Consider the following 10,872-nt stretch of genomic DNA (forward strand, 5'->3'; position numbering starts at 1 on the left):
TCATTCATTCATCACAAAAAAATGACAACATGCTAGCTTTGATGACGACATTCCGTGATCATGGATGTTTCAAAATCCCAGGTCGAGAAAACAGGATTTCTATTCATTTCGAAAGTCTGAGCTGACTGCTGCTGAGTGGAAGCACTGCCTGTCTTGTTCTGTATTGACTATTGGTGATTCAAAACCGAACTCACTGAAAGGCCTCGTCCTTTCACTGGTATTTACACCCCGTCAGGCAGCGGAGTATTTGATCTTTACGCTCATTACTTGAAGCCAATGCGAGCCATACTTCCCAAGTTGGCGTAAGGCAGCTGTTGTTTGATTTCTCTCGCGACAATTTTCATCCTTGTGTCGAAAGGAAAAAAAGAGTGGAGTACAGAATTTGAGGATGCTTTGGTTCGTGAAAACTAGGTACAGTGTCGTCACCAGCCGTGTTGGGGGAAACCGTTATCCAGAAGAGAATCGAGAGAGAAATAATTCCTGCTATAGCAATTAGCGTCTTGAACAGGCATGGGCTGGAGGCTCTATAGTCGCGTAGCCAGTCGACTGGCTAGGCCTACATCTCTGCTGCGACCTGCCATTGGCGCTCGCTGCTCTGCTGTCCTCTCCGGACGTCATGTGTGTGCAAGACACGCTTCCTCGTCTCTAGAAGCACCAGGGTAAGTACTAGGACTAACTCAGTAGGAGTGCCTATAGCAGTGCTGCTTGCTTTCCATCACGTTCTATGTTACTGCGCTGTTGTATGATGTACATCTGAAAAACTGGTCATGTACAGTCTGCACGTGTACAGGGCTGGCTTTACAGCATTGTACACCTAGTAATTCCAGTTTCCCCCCTCTCCTGCTATTCGCCAGAAAATCAGGTCTAGATGTGGGTTACTCTAGTCCAAACAATGGCAAGAAGGAATTAGATAACAGGACTGGCGAAAGCAGTTTTGGGATTGGTCCGGCCATACCCTAGCCTTTCATACTTTGTGTATGATATGGAGGGTATACCCATGCCCTCCTCAGTAGTAACACATGTTGGTGGCCACAAAGTTGGTCCGGCCATGGCCTGCCCAACCGGACCGGTTCCGCCGGGCCTGAATAAGGTGCACATCTTCAAGTTTCAGTGCTGCTATCTTGCCCAATCATTATGACTGTAATGACACATGTCGCCGGTGATTATCACTTGGAGAAGTTGTGGATTTGATCTCTCCCTCCATTCTGTTGACTACGTGTAGCACATCACTTTAGATCTACCCTCAGGGTGTGCTGTATACATATGTACATCCACATAATCATTGGTAATGGTATGTCAGAATCGAGAGTGATGATATCACTAATGTGGTCACTATTATGCTAGTGATGTTGTGTCACCATGGCTACTCACACACTTCATAGCTGGACTAGCACAAATTTCAGAACCATGTAATGGTCTCGGTTGAAACTTGGCACACACACACACGCACACACGCATGCACACATTGGACAACGGATTTCAGATCTCTCGGTCAGGTATGCGCCAATGTATTCTGAAGCGACACCCGGTTGACCTCTCCCTAACCTGAGCCTTCCTAATTGGAAGGCTCTTGGTTTGCGCTTTGGAGATATGTTGGAGCTAGGCATCAGGTCGTTGGTTGTCTCGGTACTACCTGTCAGGTGTGTGCCTTGTTGTCGCCCTATATGACTGTATATGATATGGTTACATTGGTGGACTGTAATAGGCTATTCACACCACGTGAAAATAAACGAAAACACGTTTGTGTAAAAGTGGACAAGCTGCCCATCGGATTCACACAGACAGCAGACCCGTGCAAATCTTGCATGCGTCTGTGTACTCGAGCATACTCATGTACTTTCGCTGTTTTTACACGCGCACAAAGCACAAAAGTGGGCCCACAACCCCCGAGCAAGTTTATCAAGATTTTGCACGCGTTTTGGTCACACGAGTAAAAGAGTACCACACACTTGAGTTTGCACGTCGTGTGAATCCCCTATTAGTCACACATCATACCTGTTTGCCTCTCCTCTTGCCTATAATCATTATAAGCTCACCACCCATGTTTTTATAGAAAAGAAAAGGACCAATGAACTACAAGTTACGCTATAATGTCCACTAACACCACCAGTTACTTGACAAACTTTTTCTATAATTTTTTCCTTGGCTCTCCATCCGAGTCCACCCATGTTTTTGTTTTGTTTGTGTGTGCATTGTCATGTGTGTGTGTGCGTGCATTGCTAGTGATGGTAGTACAGACTTCAAAGATGCTCAGGACAGGCTGGAGAGCTCTGCCGAGTACTCGGTGTTCCGGCGCTACTGCAATGAAGATGGTCTAGTCATCACGCAGAAGCTGCTCAGTGTGAGTGGGTTCTCTTTTACTCTGTGTGCACGTGCGTAGTTATTGTTATTGCTGCTGCTGCTGTAGGATGATCTGTGCCTTGATTCTCGACGGTGTAATGTAAACAATCCAGTCCAATTATTTGCTGTTTTTTTTAACCTGGCTTTTCGGATGGTTCGTTCTTGCTGTGTCACTGTTGTGGCATGCCTTCTTCTGGTGCTGTTGGGTGTGTACTTTAGATCATGTGATTGTTTATGTACTGTTCCTGTGGAAACATGCTGTAGGACTTGCGGAAGGCTGGAATACTGACGTCTGATCCTAGACTGAAGGAGTCGTTGGTGGCATTTCGCAGAGCATCACAAGAGAACGAGGGCTTAATGCCATTCGATGCTCTTATACAGTAAGTTGACCAGCATGTGTCTGCCTGTCATGAAGTGGTGCATTGGTGCTAGTCACAGTTTTGTCAGTGAGGGGCTGCTCTGGAGCTGTGCTGTGCAATGTTTGCATATTGTTTTTGTATTTACAAGCAGTGCACGGTGCAAGGAAACAGAAACTCGGCCTGAGTACCCCAGTACATCAACTACATCATTTGTTTTCAGTATCGCAAGAGGAACCACCCTTTGATATAGGCTGCAGAGCCTTTTGGGTTATCGATATACAAGTTAAGGGAGTCGAAATCAGAAAAGTCTGAAGACAAATTGACTGCCACCACTACAATGTAGGACTCGAACCAGGGACCCTCCCTTATGCCAGTTATGGCCAGCGATGCTTTGCCACTAAGCTTTGGTGTAGTCATCATCCACAGCAGCGACCGTTCAACTCTTCCTTCAGACTTCGAAACTCACCCCTCCTGTAAATCCACGCAGGCTGGTGGGACACAGTCCTCACTGTAACCCACACACTTCATGTAGAAACTATTACGCGAGGAGCCCCAACAATAGATATTATTCATAAGTTTGAGGGAGTTGAACCTTGATTCCTTAGTGGTGGTGGTGTTCCTGCGGATGTGGAAAACTCGGCATCCACCCGAGTCTCACGCGAGCCGTAATTTTTTTCCTTTTGAGGGAGTTGGAATGTACACAATAGTTTGTCCAGACGCTTCGTATCGACAAAGGTTTTAAAAGTTGTACAATCATGGAACTCTTGTGTATATCTGTGTTCCCACCCGTGTCTATGCATATCTTGTGTGCTGTGTGTTTGGTGCTTTGTTTGTCAGAGGTGTTGGCGATAAATTCACGCTCCTAGCCAAGGTTCTTACGCAAAAAATCACCGTACCCGACTTCCCGCGTTTCAAGAATGATGTCCAGAAAATATACCATGCTGTGAAGGACAACACGGATGGCGAAGTATGTCTTCTTCTCTGTAACATAGATTTCCATAGCATAGCTCAGGTACTCTCCAGTGTGTGACATAGGAAAGAAGAGAATAGAGCGGTAGTAATGCGGTGAAATGAATCCCCCCCCCTCCCCCCGGAAATTGTTCAAAAGGGGTAAATTTGAAGTTGCCATAATCGTTCTGTGTTCTTTGCAGTTTTGCCTACTACAGAACTTTGATGATTGAACAGATTAATGTATGGGTCTAGCAGCTGCCAGTCCAGAGATTGTGTATGAGTCTATGTGTGTGTGTGTGGGGGGGGGGGGGGGGGGGTAACCAATCATTGTATATGCCAGCTTGCTTAAATTTATGAATTTCATTCAATGTTTCATATTCATTTACCAGTGGGCACTAGTTTGACCTGTTCTCTCTTCACATCGTTGACTCTCTCTCTCTCTCTCTCTCTCTCTCTCTCTCTCTCTCTCTCTCTCTCTCTCTCTCTCTCTCTCTCTCTCTCTCTCTCTCTCTCTCTCTCTCTCTCTCTCTCTCTCTCTCTCTCTCTCTCTCTCTCTCTCTCTCTCTCTCTCGTATTTCGTGCTCAGCTGTTTTCAGCCATTCCTCAGTTGCAAAAAGTGAATCCAGACTACTGGGCAGCATCAGTTTGTACTGTGGACGGTCAGCGGTGAGTAATTCTAGCTTAACATCCCTGTAGGAGCTGCACGTACATGTACGGAATTGTATCATTTACCTTGTGATGGCAGACTTCTGTAATGCAACCTAAAACGATACAAAAAAATCGTAGTAGCCCAATCCTCCACAGGTGCAGAGCATCACATAGCATAAGTTTCTGCCTGGAGTAGTCATGTGTTATCGCCTTCCTACTGTGCTTGAGTTTGGTACTCTCTGTCTCTGTCTCTCTCTCTGTCTCTCTCTGTCTCTCTCTGTCTGTCTCTCTCTCTCTCTCTCTCTCTCTCTCTCTCTCTCTCTCTCTCTCTCTCTCTCTCTCTCTCTCTCTCTCTCTCTCTCTCTCTCTGTCTCTCTCTCTCTCTCTCTCTCTCTCTCTCTCTCTCTCTCTCTCCTTATCACTGTGTCTGTCTCATTGTATACTTGTGTGTATGTTGCTCTGTGTTGTGCTATTGTTTTCAGAGCGTCTTTCGGTGATGATGAAGTTCCGTTTTGTGTGCAGTCAGCTGGGAAATGCCTGAACTATCCATTGGTACTGGATGACAAGGACTCTGACTTTGTGAGTACATGTGTGTGTGTGTGGGGGGGGTCATCTTATTCCAGTGTACATGTACCGGTGCTTTGTGCTTTGTTACACAAGAACATGAAGGCAGATTAGTGTTTTCATACTAGTGAGTGAAGGCTTTTTTGTTCTGACATGATCACACTCACAATGTGAGTCTCACATGCACGTGTGACCAATCAACACTATCGGGCAACACTGGTACATTTATGTGTTTGGCATTGTCCCGAGTGTGCTGTAGTAGTACTTGGTGCCGTTGGCCGACGCTGATGCATGACAGTTACGACGTCGTGTTTACATGTGGATGTGCGCACATGCTCGTGCCAATGACTGATTATGTTGTGTTTGTGCGCTCGTGTGTGTGTGTATGGGGGGGGGGGGGGGTGCGCTTGCCTTTTCAGGTTCATTCATACATTGGACAAGAACCCAGTGGACAGGCATTCAACACAATGCTCTTGAACAAAGATGGTGAGGAGGACAATCAATACAATGCCGTGTACTTGTGGTCATCTTTTTGCTCGCAACATGATTCGTGCACTAATCATGATTCGTGCAGTAATCGCAGCATGATTAGTGCAGTAATCGCAGCATGATTCGTGCAGTAATCGCAGCATGATTCGTGCAGTAATCGCAGCATGATTAGTGCAGTAATCGCAGCATGATTAGTGCAGTAATCGCAGCATGATTCGTGCAGTAATCGCAGCATGATTCGTGCAGTAATCGCAGCATGATTAGTGCAGTAATCGCAGCATGATTAGTGCAGTAATCACGTGGCATGATTCGTGCAGTAATCACGTGGCAGTCGTGTGTCGTGGGTCGCTAATCAGCTATCCAAACACATCGTGTCCAGCCAGTGTTGCATATCTAGCCGGAACGGGACCAATTTAACTTTATAAGCCTTCTCGAATGTGATCTGTCACTGTGTAGCACACTGCAAGCATATGCAACTGTGCATGATATTAGAACCTACCTACGTGCATATTTGGTGGTCAGTCATATCATAGATGATTATCTGGTACATAGGAGAGAGACAGACAGAGACAGAGAGAGAGACAGACAGACAGACAGAGTGAGAGAGAAAGAGACAGAGTTAAGTGTTGGTGTGTGGAGTGAGTGATACCCGCTCAAATATTCACCGTCAACTGTTTAGTGTCAAGATTCACGCAGGAACATTATTATAATGAATTAATGATTATTCCCCAGATTATAATTATTATCAGTTGTCTGATGAGTGCTTCGGCATGAAACTCAAAGTCAGAGCAAATTCCAATTGGATCCCCCTCTCTCTTTCATACAGTTAAGACAACGGACTGCACTCTGTGTCTTGAGCACTTTCCAGCAGTTTGTTAAAACTTGCCTTGACTCGCTGGTATGTGTACTGAAGTAGAAATGACATTGCATGCCGCATTGCGTCTCCTTACAGCTAGTGTTACTGTTGAACAACATGTTTAGAGGTAGAGTGAAATTTAGAGAATCGTCTCTCCCTCTCTCTCTCTCTCTCTCTCTCTCTCTCTCTCTCTCTCTCTCTCTCTCTCTCTCTCTCTCTCTCTCTCTCTCTCTCTCTCTCTCTCTCTCTCTCTCTCTCTCTCTCTCCTCTCTCTCTCTCTCTCTCTCTCTCTCTCTCTCTCTCTCTCTCTCTCTCTCTCTCTGATTTCCTGCTTGTATATGATTAGGGAAACCGCACAACCCAATGGTGAATTCCGGTGCTATTGTCCTCTGCTCTCTCATGAAGCCGGAGCTGGAAACAGCTGCCAAATTTCGACTGGGTGAGTTGCCTACTTTGTTTGTTTTGTACTGTATTTTACTGAGTCTTCATTCTGTGAAGTACACAAATGATGGACTTGATTACAGATCCTGTTTTAGTATTCTGTGTGTAGTATACTAGGTAGTGTAGATACTGGTATTCCTTTTGTTAGTGGACGGTGTAGATACTGGCGTACAGTAAATATCGGATATAACGTTTTCGAAAATTTATCACTATATCCGGTGCATCACTATAGCCGATTTGCATGTTTGACCGACACATGGCACATGACTGCACATGAAATGATGCGTACACGCTGGAAAAAGCATGCTGAAAGTGCATGCATGCTCCGCAGACTGAGTACCGGTGCATGCATGACACAGAGCAGTGCATGGCAGTGCAGTACGAGTACAGACCAGGGAGTAGTAAAATACATTTTACTACTCCCTGGTACAGACTGTACATGTACTGCAGTACTTCGATACATCATGTGGCATGGCTGCTTCTTCAGCGTGTTCTCCAAAAAAAAAGCCTGAGCTGGATCCGTACTCGCGTACTCGGTGTCCAACGAGATCAAAAAGAGATCATGAGTAGACCTACGTCGAGTGACATTCGTGACAGTAGCTAACCTGAAAGTCTGGGCTTCGCTGTCCTTCCTGTTTAGTTGCCAAGTTGTTCCCCAGTGAAAGGTCTGGTCATGGAGCCTCCGCCGAAAAAGAGAGTTTGTCTTTCCACTGAGAAGAAAGCTGAAATTGTAGAGTTCGTAGAGAGAAACCCTAGCGTGTCTCAGTCTGCCGTAGGAAAAAAGTTTGGTGTGCCTCAGTCGAGCGTTTCAACCATCATCAAGCAAAAAGATGCGATCAAGGAGCGAATGTTGTCTGGTCAGAAAACAGTGAAGAAAAATCGGCCAACACAAAAAAACACAATTGTTTTGTGATCATCACTCTTGATCATTATATGCGATATTTTCCTGTACATTTGATATGGTTTGCTTCCTGAAGTCCATCACAATAAGCGATATATCGGTATAGCCGATAATAGTGTATATAGTGATATTTTAGCTGTATTTTTTCTGATTTGATTTTGATTTTGACGTGTTCTATCACTATAACCGGTATATCATTATATCCGGTCACTTTATAAACGATACTTACTGTACAAGTACAGTGGAGTTAGAGGATCAGGAATGTGATGTTCTTGATCTGTCCGCTGCTTTCACTAAAACCTGGACTTGTCTCTGTGTAGGAATGTGTATGCACGTTCCGCCAAGGACTGGTAGGAGCGGACTCCGGCACTTTTTGCTCATGCCAGTACTCCATAGTGTGTTTGCGGACAAGAAAAAGTACCCCACTCCCTGTACTTCATGGTATTCATCTCAATGCTGCTGCCATCATTGCGCTTGTTTCTTATGTGTCCAGCTGCAGAGCCAATATCTGCGATTGACAGCAGGCGAGTTTGTCGGCTTTGACAACTCCACGTAGGTGACGGTCGATGCATTGATGTCTCCTCCCAGTACTTAGTTTGAGTTGTGTGTGCGTGTGCATGCGTGTGTGTGTGTGTGTGTGTGTGTGTGTGTGTGTGTGTGTGTGTGTGTGTGCGTACATGCGTGTGTGTATGTGTGTGTGTGTGTGTGTGTGTGTGTGTGTGTGTGTGTGTGTGTGTGTGTGTGTGTGTACATGCGTGCATCCATGTGTTTGTGTGTGCACGTGCGTGCATGTATGTGGTAACATGCTTGCAATTATTTTTTCCATTTGAACCAGACTTCCGTAATTGGATATGGCCTCGAGATCATGCCGATGTTGTTATTGTTGTTATCGTTGTCGTCGTTGTTGTTGTCGTCGTTGTTGTCGTCTTTGTTGTGGTCATCATCACTGTTTGCATAGGTTTCAGTCCGAGAAGCAAACCGCTGACAGGAACTTTGCGCTTGGGTATTTCCTGAAAGAAAAGGGGGTGAGTCATTGAGTAGTTCTGCATGTGTATTCTTGTTGTTTGGCAAGTGCCCAGTTCCAGTTGGGAGTGAGGTGGTGACTTTATGGGACAGGTATATTGAGCTGGGCGTGCATGACGACATGCTGTGGCCAGTACTGTCAATGTGTAGCTGTCTGAATTCTGTTCCCAGCTCCTCTCTGTGCCGGCCTGCACCGGATGATGACTCTAGCTTGCACCATTAGCTGGCATTGTCCGGTTGTGTACATGCTCGGTGTGCCTTGGGCAATTCTCACCACTGCATTTGTGTGCCTGGGTTCTGTCTTCTCTGCAGGCGTTTCCGAAGAGTGAAAATTTCGACCTTGCAACAACACTGGAGTTCTATTTCCAGGTAGGAGGCTACATTTTACTTTGAAATTGGGTAGACGTTCGCAATCATGTACACCCTCAGTTCCTGGTACACCCGAGGGACAAGACACGTATGTGCATGTGTTCTATTACACAAGCCGTATTAGCTGCTTGATTTTGGAATAGCTGGGGCACAACTGACTGGTCTCGAAGGTGGAGAAGTGTTCTTGCTTTAGAGGTGTCTGTTACAGCCGGCTGTTCGAGTGCTCACCGGGAGAGATAACTTAATAGTACCAGTCACCGTTACAGCTGTGTGTCAACATAGAGGAAGTTCTACTGGGCATTGTGCAGCACAGTCTTATTGTACAGTGTGTTTTGTGTGTGTGTGTGTGTGTGTGTGTGTGTGTGTGTGTTTGTGTGTGTTTGTTGGTATTTCCCACTTTGGTTTGTCTTCCCGGGTTGCTGAACTGTAGCATGTTGAGTAGTCGTGTTCTCTTCGATTTCCACATGAGATGGGCTGCTGTTCTTGTTAGTGCTGACTCACTCAACCTTTGAGTGCTGATTAGGTTTTCTGGCATCGGAACATAATCCGAGTGAAATTAGCTCGTCGATACAATCTGCTGGAAGCCTTTGACTTGGTGCAGGTATGGCAGTGTGGCGCTGCTCTTCAACACTAGGCTGTTGATGCTGCTTCTGTTATTGCCATGGCTGTTCCTCATTGGCGCTGTTCGCCTGCTTGTCTTCTTGCAGACATGCAGCATGCAGTTTGTGTGCAAAAGTGGTGCTGTTGCTGCTGCCACGTTGGCGAATGGTGGTGTATGCCCACTGACCGGGCAAAAGGTAAGCTGTTCTCCCTTTGAGGATCACTGTTTGGAACTAGATTCGTAGAAGCAAGCATGCATGCACTCTGTCACAAGTGTTGCTTGATTTTATTTTTGTATTTGCACTTGGTACTGAGTACCTGATAGCTCTCCCTCCTCTCATCATAAGGGTTACATTGTGTGGATTGTAAACTATGCGGCTTGCATGCGTCTTGGCAGAAATAGCCGGTTGTGGTGCCAGTGCTAGTGCCAGCCCCACTGCCAATGCCGCAACCCTGACTGGTACTGGCTAACAGAGCAACTGCGTGCATGTGCATGCGTAGACAGGTGTCGTCTGATGAGTGTTGTCGGACACGAAACTATCGTCAAGGTAGGACCTGGTTGCACTGTTGCTGTTTGTGCATGCATGTGTGTGCGTGTGCATGTGTATGCCACTATGTGTTTGTGCATGTGTCTTCTTGTCTGCTCACTCGTAGATTCTCAGCTCCTCCTCAGTGCGGAACACGCTGTCACTGATGTTGTCTTGTGGCATGAACCTGAACTCTGGGCTTTTCGCTTTTGAGGTAAGGCGAGATCTTGGCCAATGCCCTGGCCTCTTCACACCTAACGTGTTGGCACGTGTATTCAGTTGATTGTTGTAGACTTGTAGTGTTGCGCCACATTTGCAATGGAAGTTGTAGTGTTGCATCACACTTGCAATGGAGGCTGTAGTGTTGCACCACACTTCCAATGGAGGCTGTAGTGTTGCACCACACTTGCAATGGAGGCTGTAGTGTTGCACCTCACTTCCAATGGAGGCTGTAGTGTTGCACCTCACTTCCAATGGAGGCTGTAGTGTTGCACCACACTTGCAATGGAGGCTGTAGTGTTGCACCACACTTGCAATGGAGGCTGTAGTGGTGCACCGCACTTGCAATGGAGGTTGTAGTACTGTGCCACACTTGCAATGGAGGCTGTAGTGTTGGATCACATTAGCATTGGAGGCTGTAGTGTTGCACCACACTTGCAATGGAGGCTGTAGTAAAAGAGTTGGTGGACAAGCCGTTGATTATTCACTCTCATTGTAATGTCAAAAAAAGTATTCTTTCTAGACCAAAGAGTGGTATATGATAAATAAAGATAGATGACACCCATGACACCCAACATTGAATAA

The 10,872-nt window shown here is 46.1% G+C and overlaps 1 protein-coding gene across 1 annotated transcript in view; it reads left to right on the plus strand.

Moving 5' to 3' along the window:
- Positions 1-136: 136 nt before the first annotated feature.
- The window catches only part of LOC135806735 (glutaminase liver isoform, mitochondrial-like), a 15,004-nt gene continuing 4,268 nt past the window's right edge, over positions 137-10,872 (plus strand). The window contains exons 1-13 of the mRNA XM_065320963.1: positions 137-659; positions 2,224-2,341; positions 2,605-2,720; positions 3,537-3,666; positions 4,237-4,316; positions 4,781-4,877; positions 5,282-5,348; positions 6,554-6,763; positions 7,792-8,101; positions 8,508-8,574; positions 8,885-8,941; positions 9,649-9,738; positions 10,196-10,282. Of these exons, the coding sequence (XP_065177035.1) occupies positions 511-659; positions 2,224-2,341; positions 2,605-2,720; positions 3,537-3,666; positions 4,237-4,316; positions 4,781-4,877; positions 5,282-5,348; positions 6,554-6,763; positions 7,792-8,101; positions 8,508-8,574; positions 8,885-8,941; positions 9,649-9,738; positions 10,196-10,282 (1,578 nt within the window). The 5' untranslated portion in view covers positions 137-510. The remainder of the gene's footprint in view (positions 660-2,223; positions 2,342-2,604; positions 2,721-3,536; positions 3,667-4,236; positions 4,317-4,780; positions 4,878-5,281; positions 5,349-6,553; positions 6,764-7,791; positions 8,102-8,507; positions 8,575-8,884; positions 8,942-9,648; positions 9,739-10,195; positions 10,283-10,872) is intronic.

Source organism: Sycon ciliatum, chromosome 1 (genome assembly GCF_964019385.1).
Source record: "Sycon ciliatum chromosome 1, ocSycCili1.1, whole genome shotgun sequence".
Taxonomy (NCBI): domain Eukaryota; kingdom Metazoa; phylum Porifera; class Calcarea; order Leucosolenida; family Sycettidae; genus Sycon; species Sycon ciliatum.